The following is a 19648-nucleotide window of genomic DNA, read 5'->3' as shown; positions in this document are numbered from 1 at the left end:
GACATGAGTAGGGTGGGAGCGAGGCTCCTTCGATTCCCTCGCTACCGGCGTCCCCGGCCACGGTGCCCGCCCACTCTGTGTTCTATGAAACCTCGTTTCTCTTCCCTCTGGGTATCCTTCAGCAAGTTATTTCCCCATTTTTGATCCTCAGTTTCCCAATCTATAAAATGGGACTAACATTAATCACCTCACAGTGTTCTTGGAAGGATGAAGGAGCCCAAAGTAGGTGTTCAGGGGTTTTCAGTTGAATCTGAACTGCCAAGGACATGAGGCCTTTTTGTCTACCACCCTCCTCAGCATTTCTTCGCAGAGAAATAGTCCCTTTCTCTTTGACCTCCCAAAGGGGAACAAATAATTCTGTAATTACCAAGAGGTGATAAAATCTTCTCACCTGTACAGTGAGGCCACCTATTAAAAATGGTAACAACTAATGTTAATGTAACATTTATTTAGGAGCAGACACCGTGCTAAGTTTTTGTTGCAGGTGTCAGAAAATTTCAATTTCCAACTACTATTTATCTATTATATCCCCATTTTTCAGATGAGAAAACTGAAATACTGGTGGGTTACTTTGTGTTCACACAGCTAGTTAATAGTGGAGCTAACTCCTGAAACCTCACGCTAAACCTTTAGCTTCTATTCCTCCCGCTTACCTGGTGAATCATAAATCACCGTGATCTTTTAAAAATCCAGGTAGTAAATGAAGAGAATCCATCGGACCAACGATTTCAGCCAGCATCCCAGGGAAGCAGAAAACCTCAGGATGCGGGACCAGGTTTCAGTACCATGGACAACACCCACACAAGGGCTGCTTCTATAGCTATGCTTCAGGCCCTGAAAATTGCTCATTCACTGCCCACAAGAGCACTTCACAGTTTACAAACCCTATTCTACATTTATTGTTTCATTTTATTCCCCCTACAATCTTTCCAGGTAAACATTATTGGCCCCATGATACGGATGAAGACATCGAGTCTTGGGGAGATTCACAAGACATGTAAAGTGGCAAGAACCAACCTGTGATCTAAAAAGCTCCCCCTGGGGCAGGGTGAGGGTGGATAAGAGTGGAACCAGGGCATGAGTGAGGATGCCATGAAGTTGTCCAGGTGAGGAATGATGATGCCTGAAACATGGCAGCGTTTGTTGGGATAGAGAGGAAGGGCAGGGTTTGATACCTATTTAGGGTTAAAATCAACAGGTCTTGGTCATGGGTGGTTGTGGTTGTGAGGAAAGAGAGGATTCTGTTGTGTGTCTGAAGTTCTGCCTTGGGGAGCTGAGTGGATGGAGGACAGGTACCTGATGAACCCTGGGGAAAGAAGGAGCTTTGTGAGGCCACCATGCTGAGAAGTATGAGTCTAAAACTGAGCTCTGGAGTGGCCAGGCTGGAGACAGACCAGGGTTCTGGTGATGGAAGTCATGAGAGGAGTGTCAGTATAAGAAGGGTGAGTATAGACCAAATAAGATGAGACAAGGGCCCTACGTCCACCCTGAGGAATGCTAACATTAAGGTACCAGCTGGGAAAAGACTGCAAAGAATGAGAAATAGCAATCTGATAAACCAGGAGAAACTCAGGAGAATGATGCCTTAGAAACCAAGGGGAGAGATGTTCCAGAAGGAAGGCAGGGTCAACTGCATTAGGAAGACAAGATATGGCCTGAGAGATGATTTCTGGACTTTGCAAAGAAGGTAATGGAAATTTGATGAAAGTACAGTGAGTGGAGTGGTGAGGGTGGAAGGCAGACTTGGGGCAGGGGAATTGATGAGTAAATTGGAGTAAAGAGAGCAAGCAGATGACTCTCTCAGCAAATTTGGGCTTGGAGGGAGACAGGCAATATCATAATCTCTACAGTGGGACAGGAGGTTAAATTGAGAGATTTGGAGGCATTTAAATTCTGATGAGAGGGGCCAGTAGGGAGAGAAAGGGAAGATGCCAGGAAGGAAGAGCACAATGTCTGGGCCCAGATGCTCAGGGTAAAGAAGAGGATGGGATCCAGAGCCCTGGGGCAGCTCACAGATCCTGAGATGAAGATTGAGGAAATGTGGTTTATTTGGAAGGTGCAGAGACACCAGCAGGGGAGTGGGAAGGTGACCCAGGAGGGGAAGGCATCCAATAAGAGGTGGTTATTAAGCCAGCTATCCTAGTGGGTGGATGAAGCATAATCCCACAGGAAGTTTTAGAAAATGGGGTAAATGTACACCTCAGAATTCCCCTGGCTGCGGGTAAGGGAGCTGGTGTATTTATATCCCAGCACCTGGGAGACATTGATGAAAGGCCAAGCCATAGAGCTATCTGTTAATTCCCAGGCACTTCTGGCCCACAGTTCATGTGGGTAAAGTGGGTTCTAGAGCCCAGGGGCAGGTTTTTGACAAAGATGCAGGTATCACCTGTTGGGAGTCTTGCTGGCGGGCACAGAAATTGTAAGGGCATCTGAAGGGATGTGGTCAGATCTCCAGCTGTGTCTGCTACATGGGCACAGTCAGGGCCTCTTTCCATCTGTGCCCTTTGTCACACTGTCCAACAACTTTTGTTCCATGGGGACTTACTGATATAAACATGTTAAAAAATGAAAATTTCCAGACAACAAAACAAAACGCTTGCTAAAGTAGAGTGGGAGCTCAAAAAGGGCATGGAAGTAAGCAGTGCGGGCTCAGAACCTGACTTTGCCAGCAACTAGCTGTGTGGCCTTGATTGAGGTCTGTCCAAGCCTCAACTTCATCCTATGTAACTCAGCTCTCAGGGCTCTGAAGAGGATACAGGGAGAAATAAAGCCACCAAGCAGCAAGCACAGTGTAGCACTCATGGTAGAGGGCAGGGTTATGGCAAGGCCAGTCCTGTGCACCCGTTTTTGACCACAGCACCTCCATTTTCCTCGGGGAACCACCTTCCCACTCTAGTCCAGGTGGTGGGGTAGGATGGGCCTAGTGTCAGCTTTAGGGGTGGGCAGTGACCTAGGCCTGACCAACCACTATGCAGTGATTAGTTCTGGGGGTGGGGCTAGGGCAACTGGCGCTCACACGTCCCTGGAGTTTTGGGGGTTGCTAAATCAGTGGTGTGTCTACCTGGAGCTGCTGGGGCGTCATCTCTGTCCCCATGTGGAGCCCATCTGCGGGGGCCCAGGTGATAACGAACATGGTCACCACACCCGTGTGAGTGTGCGCACATGTGTCTCGGGTTGGTCTGGTGCTGGGAAGCCATACACGCTCTAACGCACCAGGAGATAAACAAGTGCCTGCAGCTCCTTGGCTGGCACCCAGGCTGGGGGTGGAATAAACAATCCCAGTGACTTTCTGAAAAGCAAGCGTGTGTGGCAACAGGCGCCATGGAGACAAGCACACTGTACCAGAGCAGAGACGCAGCCACCCCCCAATTCCACCCCAGTGTGCACGCGTGTGCATGCGTGCACACACACACACACACAGACACCTTGTGCTCTCTCGTGTTCATATCATGTTCATGTCCACTCCACCACACACATTCCCCCTTTCACACCCATTCCAGCTTTGCTTGAGGTGAAAGGCTTTCGAGAAAGTCTGAGATTCCCAATATAACAGCATCCAGTTTCTCAGCTCCTTTGCCTGAGCACTGGTCCTGATCTAGGCTGAATTTCAGCAAATCGTGGCCTCTAGGGAAGGTGTGGGGTGTGTGTGTGTGGGGGGGGGAGAGAATAGGGTGGGATGATATGGCAAACAGTGCCATATAAACCCACTTTCTGAAGAGTGGGTTATCTTTGCTTCAGAGCCATACACACAATACACATGCACGCAGTTCTTCAAGAAGCACTCATCCAGACCCCCTCCCCACTGAGGCTTGTACAGACACACCTGAATACGAACACTCTGTTATGTATCCATGCTCACGCAAGCAATGTCTAATCCACTATACCCTAGATGATGATGGTGGTGGTAGTGGTGTTCCATCCACTGATGGCCTAGGTGTTTCACAATCATCATCTTATTACATTTAATACTAAAGGAAAACCATCTGAGATTGATAATATTGTTCCCATTTCATAAGTGAGGAAACAGATGTTCAGAGAGGTTAAGTAACTTGTCAGGGTCACACAGCTAGAAAGTGAGAAAGCTGGGAGCAAAACTCTTGCCCACACTATTAGCCCTTCTTCATTTAGCCACATATATGTGTGACACCACATGCCTGTGCAGGCGTACACACACACACAGAAACCCTGCCTCCTCGGTCAGCCCAGATAGCTGATGTCCATGGGGTGACCTTACCCACCCTGAACTCCTCGTATGCATCACTCCCAGGCCCTCACAGCACTGCCCTGATATTCAGGAGAGCCCCTGTACTAGGCACCTAGGAGCACAGTCTGCTGCCCACAAAGGCCCCCTCCCTCCCTCTCTACATCCCCCTCCCTCTGGCAGCTGCAGGCCCCGGCCCAGCTGGGGGAGGCCTTGGGATTTGGATGGGTGACTCAGGCTGAATCATGGCCCAGCTGCTCCTTGGCAGCCCTCTCTCCCGTTCTGCCCAGAGAGCCTATTTTGAAGGCAGAGGTGGGCCTTGGGGTGGGGGACAGGAAGAGGGGGTAGTAGGGGATGGGGACAGGGAACAGGGGTGCTTGAGAAAGAGGAATCGGGCACAAGAGGGCCTCTGAGCTGTCCTCTGCTCCTCAGTGGTCTGGAGGTGCTCTCAGGCATTTCCCACCCTTGCCCTTCATTCTGCCAGGGAAGGAGCTCCTTCTCGGACATAGGTCATGGGCTCCCTCTCTGATCCCAGGGCCCACTCTAGTTGCCCTGCCCATCTCTTGGCCCTGATAATAACCACAATAACAATATTTACTATTCTAATTGATCACTCACATGTTACAGCACTCTACAGTTTGCAAAACACCTTTTCATCAGTATCTCATTTAGTTCTCTTATCAGTGCTATGGGGTGAAAATCAGTATCCTTACTTTTGAGCCGAGCAAACTGAAACTCAGAGAGGTTACATGAACTAGCCAAGGTCACCCAGTTGGTGACATGACAGAGCCAGGAACCAAGCTAAAGACGCCCGGTCCAATCTGTGGAAGATAAGCATTAGGGCCAGAGATGAGCTACAGCTGGACATGGTGGGGTATAGTGGCAACATGGTAGGGGGACTGTGGTGGCATGGTGAAGGCATGGTTGCGGCAGCAAAAGGGGCATGGTGGGGGCACCTGGGTGGCTCAGTCAGTTAAGTCTCCGACTCTTGATTTTGGCTCAGGTCATGATCTCAGGGTTGTGAGATCAAGCCTCACATCAAGCGCCATGCTGGGTGTGGAGCCTGCTTAAGAATCTCTCTCTGCCCCTCCCCTGTCTAAAAAAGGGGGTGCTGGTGGAGCAGCATGGAAGGGGCACTGTGGAGGGTATGGGAGAGGCATTATCTGTTCTTAGTGTGCGGCAGGATCATGACAACATTTTTCTCTTTACCCTCTGCAACTCCTGGATTACAGAATTTTTTAATACTGTTGAATCTTCTTTTTCAGTGTTTCAGGCCAATATCCCGAGGCTAACAAATCCAGAGCTGCAGAGTTGCTACTGAGAAGACCTCAGGTGTGGGGCCTTTGCTTCCCAAAGCCTCAGTTTCCTCATCTGAAAAAATGGGTCCAGGCCTCTGGCAGGGTTAAGCTATTTCGAGGCACAAGGGAAATCACAGGCATCATGCCCTTTAGAGGCTGTGAAGGACATCACAAAAGCTGCTGGGTTTTACATTTCGTTGTATCTTAAAAAACACCCATGGATGCTGGGCAGAGGGCAGGGTGGGCTTCTGGGAGCCTGGGGGTGGTGCTGAGAGGGGGAGTGGGTGACAGCTCTTCCTTCCCCCCTGCCTGGGCTCGGCCTGGCCTTCCCCCACCCTCAGCCCAGAGCCAGTTTCTAGGCAACGGGATGGATGCAGGGATGGTACGGAGGGGAGAGAGCTATAAATAGGGAAGAGAGAAAACAAAAATAAAGTTCCAGAGAAAGCTGTGGAGCCAAATTACTAGGGGTGGGGGTGGGGAGACTGCGAGGGAGACAGGCGAATGCGAGGAACACCAGGACAGCCCTCAGCCCTCCATCAGGGGAAGAGGGCAATTTTCAGATGAGCCAGGCAGCAAAGGCCCTCCGAGGGCTGACATGGGTGCGGAGCAGGGGTGGGGGTGGGGTCTCTGGTGCCCAGCTGAGCAGGAGAGGGGTCATGAGAAATCACTTCTGGTTGGAGGACAAGGGAAGGACCATGTGACCCAGACACAGAGAGGTCGGCCCTTCCTCTGCTGCAGTGCCCCTCTCCCCAGAACTTTCCATGCTAACCCCCTTTACATTCAGGTTTCAGCTCCAACCTCACCTCCTCAGATACCTGACCTGATCACCCCAATTCAATCCTGGTCACCACCCTCTCCTTGTCATAGTCTCTCACATCACTCTGTTTGATGTTTGTCACAAAACTCCAAATTATCTTGTTCCAAGTATTTGTTGACGCATGGGCTGTGAGCTCCGTCAGGACTGTTGCTTGCAGCCCCTGGTGTCTAAAAGCAGTGCAGGTGTTGTTGAGGGACTAAAGAATTGCACACAACACGCTCGGGCAACATCCATGAACACGCGTGAACACAGAGACGCCTGCGTCACACACAGCTCAGCACCCCCGCCTTGCTTGCAGTCCCCATAAAATTGCATGAGTGTCTGTGAGTTCTGTTCTGCGGCTGCCTCCACATTTCCCTATTGTTGGTGGTTTTTGTCTCTCTCAGAGCAAGTCCGTTTTGGAAATTTCCAAAGGAGGTGAGCTTCAGACTCAGAGTTGGGGCTGAATGTGGCCTTTGCCACTTCCCAGCACCGTGACCTAGAGCAGGTAACTTTGCCCCTCTGGCCTTCATTCTCTCATCCATAAATTGGGGCGTTAGAATAACCAGGAACCCTTGAGAATGGTTTCAAATAAAATTAAGGGAGTCAAGTGTTGGATGCTGGGGACATCCTGGGCACTTGAGAAATGGCTCCATCCCTTCATAAGGGAGGAACCCATGAGCTGTGTCTTCTCACACGTGTACCCAAAGTCAGGACTGGGGTGTGACACAGGGCTGGCATCTTCCGCGGATGTGTCTGGGCCTATGCCTGGCATGCATTAAAAGTGACCCTGGCAGAGGAGAACATTGGTCTCCAAGCAGAAAACCAGGTGCGTGGCTTGGCACCCAGGAAGGAGGAATCAACCTCCCCACAAGCCAGATGGTGAACCTGGTTTTGGCACCTATAAATGGGAACCAGGTGCTGGTAGCCGGAGGGGAGGTGGCAAACTCCAATTCTTTACCAGCCAGGTAGTTCATAAAAATGAGCGAAGTGGGGGAGATGAATACCATAGGGAGGGAAAGGAACTGTCCCTAACTGGAACCAAATGAGAAGAATTTAAACCTTGTGCTAGCACAGTAAACATCTCTACAGGCCACATTTAACATGAGGGCCACGACTTTGCAATCCCCCCCGAAGAGTGGGTTTGTAAATAGAGTCTTAATTCAGTCAAAAGGGATCTGAGATCCTGGCACGGGCACGTTGAATCAGAGGATCTGAGCCCACCGGTTTGTTCTCCCTACACACACGTCTGCCAGCTGCCTCCTACTGCCGGAAATAATGGCTCACACACTGCAGGCCAAGGTGACCCGAGTGGACCCGGCCCCCGCAGCGTTCAAGGCCTACCCAGGCCTGATACCATCTCTCGCCCCCAAAGACTCAGGGAAGGACGAAGCGCCAACACCTGGGGGCTAACGATTAAATAGAGCAAGCTCCTTCCCGCCCTGGGGCTGAAGGGCGAAACAGGGCTAAAGTCGGAAAGGAGGTCGCACCCGGGAGAAAAGGGGGTGACGTCTTGCGCAGACGAGGTGGGGGCTCCTGAGGCAAAGCAGAGCGGGGCCTCTGTGCGAGCCGGGTTAGAGAGCCGCTGCGGCCTCCTACGCCGCAGTGCTGCACCTCTGGGGGCGGGGCTTGTCACTGCTGGGGGCGGAGCTTCGGGGTGGGGCGCTTCAAAGCTGAGCATAACAGCGCCTTCCCCTTGCCGGAGGCGGGGCCTTTGCGCCTGCCCGCGGGGTCTACATCTCCCCGCGGCGTCTCCGCCCCCTTATTCCCCACACCTAGGCGGTGTTGGGGGCCCTCTAGTGCCGATCCTGATCTACTCAGGGCTCCTGGCCGGCTTCCCGGCTTTCTGCGGACCCTCGCCCACCTCAGCGGAGGCCGCAAACCCTCGGGAGCCTTTCCGAGAGGGGTGGAGCACCGGTTGCCCGAGCTCTGCCTCCTTCTGAGGCAACTGCCCATTCGCCTTCTCCTTGAATGGGTCTTTCTGCGTTGGTCAGGTGTGCGCAGGGCTGTGCGCCTGTAAACGTTCCGACTGCGCGTAATAGGGTCTTTCAGTGACCGCGCTGCTGGTTTCCGAGGGCTCCTCCGCGGCGCGCGTGTAACTGGGTGCGCGCGCGAGTCTGCACGTGCCGGTCAGCATGCGTGCACGCGTGTCTGCACGTGCGCGCCTGCCAGAGTGCGTACACTCGCGCTGGCGCGCAAGGACCAGTGTACGCGCACACATGTCTGCGTGTGCTTTGTCATCCGCGCCCTGCTCTGCGTGTGCAGAGAGGTGTGAGCCCGACCACCCCGCGCTGCAGCGGCGCGGGGCTTCCCTTGGCCTTGCACCCGCAGCGGGAGCTTTTACAGTCCAGCAGGTGGCGCCCGAGGCCACCTTCACGCCTCCTAGCGAACAGCAATTCCCAGCCTGGGTAGACCCTCTCCCCCGGGTTATCGGGGGGGGGGGCGCGGGGGAGGATAGGAGATGGAGAAACTGAGGCCCGAGGTGGTCAATCTTGTATCTGGGCAGAGGATGCCAGGCCCCAAAGACCGGAGTGGAGTAGTCGGGGACCTGGAAGCCCGTCGGCCGCCCCACCCACCTCCCAACCCTGCCTTGCCGGTGCAGCGGCGGCTACAGACAGATTGGCTTTATTCGTGGACACGCGGAGCGGGGAGGCGCCCGGGCCCGCCCACCCAGGACACGCTCACACGAGGGGTGGGGGACTCTCCATGCCACAATCACGACACACGACGCCCGCGTTTGGACTGGGCCGGCTGAGGGAGGGGGCATGGCACAGCCTGGCTCCTGGTTTTGGCTAAAAAAAAAAAAGGTTCTTGGGGTCTTTGTGGGAGTGGGGTTGGAGGCTCTGGGGCTGCCCGGGGGGCCCTCAGAGAGCCTCAGTCAGGAGTGTGTTGGGGGGAGCCGTCGCTTTCTGATCTTCGTTTAAAAATACATAGAACATGCTACATCAGCGCAGACATTGGACGGGATGGGGTGGGGAGGGGACAACATAGGTGGGGCGAGGCTACCAGCCACGGCCGCAGCCCCGGCCCTGTCCACGCCCCAGGGTTGGACGCGGGCGGGTAGGACAGACAGATGGACAGACACCAACACAGGCTCCAAGGGGGCGCCTCGGAGCAAAGGAAGATCTCGTGTTTGGGGGAAAGGGGTAGAAGGACAGCCCTGGTTCTTGGGGACGGGGCAGGGGATAGGGAAGGGATTGTGCTGCTGGTGGGGGGCCGTCCTGGGCCCTTACGCCTCTGGCTCATACTCTTGATACTCCTCCTGCATCAGAGGGATGGGGGTGGAGTGGGGAAGAGCAAAAGAGGAAGGGGTTGGAGACCAAGTGGCCAGGTTCTGGCCCCGAGACTCCTCTCCCTCAAGGAGGAACAGCACATGCCCCTCCTCCCTGGGTAGGGGAGGAACCTGGAAGTTGGGTACAGCTGGGACTTTCCTGGGCAGGGGTGCCTGGGGCCCAGTGCTAGGCCCCATCTGTCTTCCCTCTCTGCTGCCATCTCCGAGGGCCCGGGTTCTAGAAAAGGGGGGTGTGAAGTTCCCTGGCCCAAGCCTATCCTATCAGGGACCTCCCGCCCCAGCTGGGAATGGTGGCAATCTTCTGGGATGCCCAAAGCCCCACCCAGCCCTGCCACCCCTCACCTGGGGCGGTTCCTCATAACTCTCCCCTTCTGGCTCCATCAGGGGCTCAATCAGCGGCTCCTCAGCAGCTTCCTGGGCCACTTCTTCTGGCTGCAGGCAGAGAAGGGACAAGGCCGTGAGGGCAGCTGGGGGATGCTCCCCAAATTCCTACCCCGGGAAGCTTTTGGCTGATTGGGCGGAGGCTAGGCTTTGTTGGCAGTATAACCAGAAATTTTTAATTAAATTGTTTATTTGGAGTGCCTTGGAAGTGGAATGAAGGTGTGAGGGATGAAATCCCCCTAGATCACCATGAAGCTGGGAGTGCCAAGGGGAAGTGGGGCTCTCCATACCCCTCTCCCCAGTGCCAGGTAGCCTCCTGCCCTTCCGTCATTTGGACTGGATAGGATGGGGAGATAGTACACTTGATCACCGATTTATCCCTACCTGCCTTGTGTCAGGCTCTGCTGGGCATCAGGACCCCAGAGATAGCCCTGGGGGTGCCTCTGGGCTGGAGGGAGACGGAAGCTCTGAGACAGGGCTGGGCGGAAGCACTGAGCCATTCCCCTGCCACCTTCCACCCATCCCTCCCCCAGGGTCCTGTGTGGCCTGGTTTCTTCAGCTGTTGCTATTTTAAGATAAGCTGGAAGCAACAGCTCATGGTGTTGCTTGGATGTGTGAGCTGAGACTCTCCCCTCCCCCCTGCATCTGCTGCCCGGACGGGAGCAGGCCAGCAGGCACACAAGTAGGGGGGCTGCCAGACACATGGCCAGCCACCTGCGGGTGAGCACGTGTATGTGCACAAACACGGGATGGAGCTGGCTGCACACAGGCACACACGATCAGCTGGGGTCCATGCACGGCTGCACAAGCCCACATGTGGGCTGGCACACTCCGGGACCCCAGGAAGGAACCTGTAGGTAGGGGGGATACCACCTCCCCATTTCCCACGTATAACCACTGTCCCTCCCTACTGGGCAGAGGTAAGAATCTTGGGAGCCTGGGGGGCTGGCCCTGAGAAGGCCTGCCTGACCACCTCTGTGGTCTAGCTGTCTTACCCCCATCCAGGCAGCCTCAGTTCCCTCACATTACCAGTGTGGGCGGGCCCCCTGGGCACACTAGTTTCCAGCTCCTGACCTGGCTCATTTCCCCCAGCGTACAGATGGATACCCCAAGGCCTAGGAGGAAACTAACGTTTCCCCCAAAGTCACCCAGTATTAAAACTTCCAGCTCGAGCGCATTGTTTGGCAACAACCCACACATCCAGCAGCGGTGGCACGAGGTGTGCAGCACGGCTCATCACGGGGTGGGTGGCCCGCAGCGAGTGGGGAGAATGGCGGCACCTCCCACGCATGGCCGAAGGCCACGCTGTTGAGTGCAAGCAGCCAGGTGCAGAAGAGCGCGCACTTTGTGATAACATGTATAGGGAGTTAAAAAATACCCAACTCATCTGTGGTGACAGAAGTCAAGAAGCAATGACCCTTGGTGGGTGAGGCAGGGCCAGGACCTAGTAAGTGAGGTGAGTAAGGCACTCAGGGTGCAAATGTTAAGAAGGCCCCCGCTCTCGGGACCATGCAAATGAGACCCCAGAATGAGTGTCCCCCTCAAATTTTGTGCCCCAGACCCCTCCCTCTTCTTACCCTGGTCTGGGCCTGGGGGTGAGGGACTGGAAGGAGGTCTAAGGCAGGCTTCTGAGGGGCTGACATTCTGTGTCTTGGTGTGAGTGCTGGTTACATGGGGGGTTGGCTCTGAGACTTTCATGGGGCTGTGTGCTTTCCATATGTATGCTGTTCTTCAGTAAAAAGTTTACTTAAAAAACATCCCAGCCTGTCCACTCATGAGCTCAGGTCAGTCACTTCTCTGAACTCAGCTGCCTCAGATGGGAAATAGCGATGGAGCTGACTGCTCTGCAAGAGGACGGGGAGGGTCCCACGGTAATGCACGTGAGCAGGGAGGTGGGGACACTCAGAAATGTGCACCCTAGGCTTGCGCGGGGTTCCCCATGCCCGGTAGCCCCAAAGGGCTGCTGCTTAAATAGTAAAGTCCATGATCCTGAGCTCCCTTGAGAGCTGAGGCTTGGGGTGTCAGAAGCGCTGGTAGAAGGAGGAGGCCTGAGAGGAACCGTTCTGTGCAAAGGCCCCTGGAGGCTGACAGCTCAGGCTCAGATCTGGCTTTCTCTGCACCCCGGCTCCCAGCAACTCCACTGACATAAACCTGAGCTTATCTTCCCAAGCACCTTCTTAGAGAGGCAGGCAAGTCACTTCACCTCTCTGGGCCTCAGTTCCTTCATCTGTAAAATGGACACATGTAGCGCCTTCTTCCCAGAGAGTGTGAGGATTCAGCGAGTTACCCCATGTACCCCGTCTAGAACATTGCCTGCCCGTACAAGAGCTCAGTGAATGGGAGCAATCCCTGGAACAATGATAATAACTGGGAAGTCACACAACTGGTAAAATCCATACACAGGACTTGAGCCAGAACTACTGATTCAAGCCCCAGGCTTGTGACAGGGGAAAGGATCAATTGTGTAAAGAGCCTGCAGTGAAGGGTGGTCCTTGGACCCGTAGCAGCAGCGTCACCCGGGTACCTATTTGAAATGGAAACTCTCAGGTCCCACCTCAGACCTACTGAATCAGAAATTCTAGAGAGGCAGCCGATGGTCTGTATTTTAACTGGGTTTCCTGATGATTCTGACGCATATGTAAGTTTTGAGAACCTCTGATATACATTATATCTAATCTGTGCAAGAGCCCTCTTGTGTTCATCTTCTGTCTTACAGGCAAAGAGGCAGGCTCAGAGATGTGCCGGACCCTGCCCAGGGTCACACAGTCAGGACGTAGTGGAGGTAGAATTCAAATCCAGCTCTGTGGCACTTCCAGGTTCACAGCTCTTACGATGCAGTGTGTCCTCATGAAGGTGCCTGCCTTCATGCGCCTGGCGGTAGCCACCACCGCTCCGCTGGGGGGGACATGCCTGCACAAATATGCCATGCACGACCCTGTGGCCCGCACTCGCTCGTGCCTGCCTCAGGGCCTTTGCCCATGCTGTTCCTACCGCCTGAAATGCAATTCTCACAAGGCTTGCCTCATCCCTTGGGTGTCAGCCCAAATGTCACCTCATCAGAGAAGCCTTCCCAACTAAAGTAGTCCCCTGACCCCTTGACTCTCTGTCCTATCACCTGTCTTTTCTTCATAGCACGTATCCCTGTCTGAAAGCATCTTATTCATTGGTTATCTATCTTCTCCCACTACAGTGTCAGCTCCCTGAACACAGGAACTTACTCACTACGGCAACTCCTAGAATAATTCCTCTCTGGCACGGATACTTGTTGAATGACAAGAAAGAACGAACAACCCGCAACATGCAGACGTGGCCCAAAGTGGTCCAGGTCACACTCGCAAGCAGGATACGTGTATACAGCCAGACCTGGGTCACTGTCACAGGAAGCACCACACCCCGGCACGCCAAGGGAACTCATTCTGAACTGATTCTAACAGAGCCCTGTGGAACATGAGGCAAGGGGCGCCTCAGGCTGGCTGGGGGAGGGGGAGCCTGGTGGCATGTGTACGGGTATGCCTGGCACGTGTGCATGTGCGTGTGAATGGCGAGAGGATAGCTCACCTTCAGATCAGTGGGGAATTCCTCCTTCTTCACCAGGCCCGTGGCTGCCACAATGTTCCCCGCCCCGGAGAACACGGCTCCTCCCAGATGGGACGCCTGCTCCTTGGTTTTTTCAGCCACTGGAGCAGGGAGAGAATTGGGGAAGGGGGTTGGGGACCAAGGTGAAGTGGACAGAGATGCGTTTCTCTCTCGTGCGGTGTCCCGGCTGGCCCCCCTCACGGAGCACACTCTCAGATATCCTTGGGGGTGTCCTCTTCCCCCGCCACCCCCCACCCTGCAGATCCCAGCCAGATCCCAGGCCCAAGGTGAGGGAAGGGGGCTGTGCCAGGGCTGGGCTGGTACCTGAGGCCACTCCTTGTACCACTCCCTCTCGAGTCTTGCTTCCTGCAGGGACAAAAAGGGCACACATCAGGACTCTGAGCTGAGGGGGCAGAGGCTCTGGCGAGCATGGTGGTTACGGAGCGTGCAGAGGGACCCAGTAGGCAGTGGGCATCGTGGCCCCATCACTGCCTCCTCAGGCCCCCAAATCCCACAGGTGCCCCTCTCATGACTGCACTGAGCCCTCCACACCTACTTCCCGAGGACTTTGAGTTCTCCCCCATGGTCTGCCTCTCCTCTACCTGAAATGATAGCCGCACCCTCTGGGGGATGTTGCCTGGGAGCCAGCACTGTGCAGAGCACATTTCCTTTACTTCTCAGTCCCCGGTGAGCAGGTGGGGGTGGGAGTGGGGGGTGGANCCCGGGGGGGGGGATGTTCCTCTGGTGCCCTCGATGCCTGACTGTCCACATCCCACCTATGGACATTCACACCCGCCAGCCCCCACTCCTCTTCTTCTCAAGACTCTTCTAACTGGGGTATGAGTTCGTCCTTCCAGCCAAAGTGAGGAGTATCTCAGGTATATGGTGGGTCTGAGGGTGCCTGACACCCATGGCACTGGCAGGGTCTTGTCAGGAAGATAGCTGCTGGGAAAGGCAAGATGGCCTGATCAGAGGTGGGGGGCAGGAGCCTTCAGGGTAGTGGGGAGTCTCCTATTCTGAGGATGTGGCAATGCAGACAACAGCTGGTAGACCCGAAATGGGTAAATGGGTGTCTGGGGGGGCTGAGGCTGGTGGAAGGAGAGAACAGCATGGGAAGGCAGGAATCTCCTGGCTATGGCCAGCCTGACAGAGACAGCTGGTGGGGGGGGTGCTGCATGGCACCCCGTCATTCCTCCCACAAACATTTGTTGGCACCTGCTCTGTGCCAGGTCCCAGGGCCAATGGCTCAACGTCAGATGGGGGTAAGAGAAGAGCAGATTTGGCGCCCTGGACCTCCAGTAGTGGGGAGAGGGCTTCCAGCCTCCAAGGGGTATATTGTAGGGGAGGGGCACTGCCTGGGCCTTGACAAATGGGGAGCAGGTGGATATGCAGAAAGGAAACTAGGGAGGGTATCTCAGGCACAGGAAACCAGGCAGACAGGGCACAGAGAGGTGATCTTTCTGGGCCCACGCAGAGCACATCAGTGCTGTCTGTGGGCCTGGAGAGATGGAAACACGGACTGAGGCAGGATTGTGAAAGCACTGAGTTACAGGCTACAGGAAGCTGAGGCTTTAACGCGTAGGAACTGGGGCCCATTGGGGGTTCCCGGGCAGGGGGAGCAGAAGATGCCAAACTAAGGGGAAGGGGGTACTTCGAATCTGTTAGCAGGGAGACTGCGTCAGGGTGCCAGGGATACATAGGAGCGCAAGGGCTGGGTCGGGGGAGGGAGCAGGGAGGCCAGAGCTGGGGCCTGGCAGCTGTGGGCTCAAGGCTCCACCTTATCTCCATCACCTGTGCCCTAGTTCCGGCCACCCTCATCTGCCGGCTATACTAACTCCCAACAGGCCTCGCAGCATTTGGTCTCTCCCCAGAGGCCCCAGGAACCTTTCTATACTGAAGTCAGATGACTAGTCAGTCTCTAGTTCACAATCTCTCATGGCAGATTGTAACGATCCTTTGCCTTGGCCAGCAAGGGCCCCCTCATGCGCTGCCTCTTGCCCATTTTTCTGATCTCATCCCCCACCACTGCTTCCTGCCCTCTGCTCTCCAGCCCTGTCTCCTTCAGCCCTTTTCTGCTTCCTCCAACTCTGCTCTTCCACCCAGCTCCTTTTTCTTTGGGGTTCAGCTCAAATGCTACTTTCTTTGATTACCTGACTGCAATAGTCCCCATCCCAGCCACTTGATGTCAAATTCCACTATGGAATGCTCTGGGTCACTATCGGGAGAGGCGGCACCTACTGGCACCTACTAGCACCTACTAGCATGGAGTAAGAAGTCAATCAATATTTTTCAAATTGCCACAATCCCAAATCTGCCACGACCCTGGGCAGATTACCCAGACCTCTTCCGCCCCCACAAAGGATAATTCTGCCTACTACACACCAGTAAGCCCTGAATCACCACAGAAATTCAGTAATTGTCAGTTTGGGGCCCTGCATCCCCTTATGCAAATGACCCTGCAGGCTCCCTCTCCTCTCACACTTAGGGTGAGAGATTTTAATCACTTCGCCTTTCTCCTCATACAGCTGGAAGCTGCAAGGAGGAGGGGCCCAGAGGCAAGGATGAAACCACAGGCATCAGGAGGCAGGAAGACCCTAAGAGCAGTTCTGAGGTGGCCGTAGCAGGAGAGGAGGGCTAAGGTAAGGGGCAACCCCGTAACAGAGGAGGCAAAGCCTGCCAGGTGGGGGCTCTGGAGTCCATAAAGATTGGCTCCGACTGCGGTTTCAGGTTTCAGCAGCTGTGTGACCTTGAGCGTGGTAGGTAAACCTCTGGGAACCTGGCTTTTCTTGGTCTGTGGAATGGGCCAGGGGCATGAAGTGAGGTAATGGATGTTAGGGCATTTCACACGGTACTTGAGAGAGTGGAAGAGCTCAACACCCAGTAACTAGTAACCATGTGAAGAATAAGAAAAAGGCTATCTGTTTTGACCCATGCATTGGTCCCTGGCCTTTCAGCTGAACCCCCACCCTCCCCAACTTTCCCCCACCTTCCGTTCTCCCCCCCCAAAAGGTTTCATCACTGACCCAGGCTTTCTTCCTGTGTCCCCAGTGACCCCTGCTGACCCCGCCCCATCTTATGACTCATATTCTCCCTCCCAGACCCCTCTGGCCCCACTCCCTCGAAGGACACCCGAACCCTGCATAGCCCCGGAAGCCTTGCCCCTTGCCCACCGACGTAGAGGACGCCCTCCTTGGTCTTCTCCGCGGCCTCGGTGACCCCCTGCTTGGTTTTCTCCGCGGCGGCCACGACGCCCTCCTTGGCCATGGACAGGCCCTTCATGAACACGTCCATCCTGGCGGCCTGGGGAGGGCGAACACACGGGCACGGGTGCGCTGGCCCTCACCCTCACCCCAGCCCTTCCCCTGGGATGCCGGTTACCTCCTCCTCTACCTCCTGAGACCCCGGCCCCCTTCCGGGCCAGAGCCCCCTCCCGTCTTACCCCCTCCCCAGCGTGAGGCCACAGGGCCACGACGAGTCCCGGCGTCCTTGAAACCTGGGGACGCGGGAGGAGCCACTGCCTCGGTTATCCCGGGCCCTGCAACCTGCAGCCCCGCGGAACTGGGGTGCTGGGATCAGCGCGAAGCCCTGGGGCCTGCCTGTACACACGACAGAGTCACACGACCATACACACAAACATTCTCCACCGACACGCTCACGTGCACGCACAGGACACGCAGACGTTCAAACGCGCACGGACACCCTGACACACACGAACACACGGGCGCGGGCGCACGTCCACACCGCCACCCCGCCAGTTGCAGACACAGAGCAGCAGTCACACAAACAGCCCAGGGCGCACACGGACACGCACCTGCCGGAGTCCTCTCTCAGTTCTCCAGCGGGTTCTCCGTCTCTGCTCCCAGCCCCTTCCCCATCCCGCCCAGTCCCCTGTCCCTCCCCAGCCCCTTCCCCTACCCCAGCGTCCGGAGCGCGGCCGCCTCACCTGGAAGCTGGGCCCGGGCTGGGGATGGAGCGGTGGTTGCGGCTGCGGCTGCGGCGGGCGGACGCAGGGGCTCGGCTAGGCCGGGCTTGGGTGGGCTCGGGGCGGATGGGGAATCGGGGCCTCGCCAGGCGCCCAGGTCGGTCGGCAGCAGGCGGGGCGCGGGCGCTGAGCTGGGGCGCAGCGGTGCCCGGGCCTTCGGTGCGTCGCCAGCCACGGATCGCGCCTTGCGCCCTGCTAGCTCGCACGCTCCGGCTCCGGCTCCCGCTCCAGCGCTGCGGCAGCTCTGAGCTCAGCGCCCCCTCTGGCTGCCGCACCGCCCCCTCAGCCTGACTGACAGGGGGCGGGGAGGGTGACATCTCCGCGGAGCCCGCTAGCCTCCCGGGGCAGGCCCCCGACGCGTCACTGGGGACCCCTGGGCTCAGACTCGCGCCCAGCCCCCAAGAGCCTAATCGGGTGGGGGAGACAATGCGGAGCGCCAAGGGTAGGGCAGAAATGCTGCCTGCACTTGGCTTTGGGGTTCAAATGGGTTCGAATCTCCGCTGTGCTTTTTCTTAACTGTGAGACCTTGGGCTACTCAGCCTTCCTTTTCCGAATGCCAGTTTCTTTTTCTGTAAAATAATGGATGATTCGCTCAATGTTGACTGAGCGTTTAGATAGGTGCCAGGCAGGTTTGAGTCTGGAGACAGTGGAAAAGGAAACCAAGGTCCCTGCCCTTGGGGAGTTTACAATGATATGTTTGTATGTGTGCAGAAATGGGACACAGGACAGAAAACAAACGTGTCAACACTTAAACCTAACAAGGTTGTTTCAGGTTGTGACTAGTGTTATGAAGATAACGTAATGGTGACGTAACAGAATGACTGGAGGAGGGCGCTTGAGGCAGAGTGCCCAGGGAAGGCCTGTGTGAGAAGGCCAGTGGGAGCAGAGACCCCAGAGAGGCACCCAGGCCAATATGGGCAAGATCCGTAGAGAGGGGACTGCAAGTGCAAAGGCCCTGAGACAGGCCTGTGCTTAGGAACAGATTAAAGGAAGTGCAGCTGGAGAGCCAGGAGTGGATGAGGATGTAGACAAGATCGACTTTTGTGTGTGTGGTTATGGTGGGGATTGTCAAATGGCCGTAGAATGCCAGACACACATGGGCCCTCAGTTGGAGCTATGACAGGATTATGCCCAAGAAATTATGGGATCCCAGAGGAAGGGGACTTTGGCAACTTAGGGGAATCAGGGAAGCTTACACAGAGGAGGTGACATCTGTGCTAGGTCTCATGGGAGAGGTAAGCTTTTACCTGGAAGACAGGCTGGAATGGTATTTTAGGCTATGGGTGTATCATGGGCAAAGGCACTGTGACTGGAAATGCAGGGTGTGTAAGTGACAGTTGAGGAGGTGAGGAGGCAGCCAGACTGTGCAAGGGCCTGGGGAAAAAGTGTTCATAGGCCACTGGTAGAGCTGCAAACTGGTGCATGCTTTTTGGAAGGCAGTTTGCCAATGTTTACCGAAAATATAAAGGCATGCTCCTTTTGCGCCAACAGTTCCCCTTCCAGGAATTCATTCCTTGGATCTACTCACACAAGCGCACAAAGCCATTTGTGCAAGGATGTTCACTGCAGCACGGAAAATAATGTCCATCCATAGGGGACTGGCGAGTTAATCATGGGACTTCCATCCCGTGAAAGGACGAGCAGGACCTGACGTGGGGTGTATTGAGAAATGGTGTGGGGTGCCTGGGTAGCACAGCAGTTAAGCGTCTGCCTTCGGCTTAGGGAGTGATCCCGGCGTGATAGGATCGAGCCCCACATCAGGCTCCTCTGCTATGAGCCTGCTTCTTCCTCTCCCACTCCCCCTGCTTGTGTTCCCTCTCTCGCTGGCTGTCTCTATCTCTGTCTCTGTCGCATAAATAAATAAAAAGTCTTAAAAAAAAAAAAGAAATGGTGTGAAGCGAGAGAGGGGGGTGCTAAACTGCAATGCGGGGAACTAGTCCGTTTTGATACATCGACACACATAGTTATGTAAGACCCCTTATACACAAATATATACATGGTGACATCTAGATTTACACAGATCATACCAGCAAGGACTCCCAAAACACTGTTTGCAATAGTTGTCCCTGGCAAATGGGGCTGAGAGCACTCAGGGAGAGAAGTTTTTACATTTTATCACCTC

General features: G+C 55.3%; 1 protein-coding gene across 2 annotated transcripts; it reads right to left on the bottom strand.

Annotated features, from left to right (window-relative positions):
* Window positions 1–8897: 8897 nt before the first annotated feature.
* Window positions 8898–17804, bottom strand: SNCB (synuclein beta). Of its 2 annotated transcripts, none has more exons than XM_034656699.1 (6): window positions 17488–17804; window positions 16715–16844; window positions 13869–13910; window positions 13527–13645; window positions 9930–10019; window positions 8898–9557 (listed from the first exon to the last, which is right to left on the bottom strand). In XM_034656699.1, exons 2-6 carry the CDS (start codon window positions 16833–16835, stop codon window positions 9525–9527), a joined length of 405 nt encoding a protein of 134 aa, XP_034512590.1. In that variant the 5' UTR covers window positions 16836–16844; window positions 17488–17804; the 3' UTR covers window positions 8898–9524. The 2 variants fall into 2 exon arrangements, with proteins under 2 accessions (XP_034512590.1, XP_019657840.1); XM_019802281.2 differs by lacking the exon at window positions 17488–17804 and adding an exon at window positions 16984–17222.
* Between the last annotated feature and the right edge of the window lie 1844 nt (window positions 17805–19648).

The sequence above is a fragment of the Ailuropoda melanoleuca genome, chromosome 3 (assembly GCF_002007445.2).
Source record: "Ailuropoda melanoleuca isolate Jingjing chromosome 3, ASM200744v2, whole genome shotgun sequence".
Classification (NCBI taxonomy): domain Eukaryota; kingdom Metazoa; phylum Chordata; class Mammalia; order Carnivora; family Ursidae; genus Ailuropoda; species Ailuropoda melanoleuca.
This window is presented reverse-complemented; position numbering and strand designations above follow the sequence as displayed.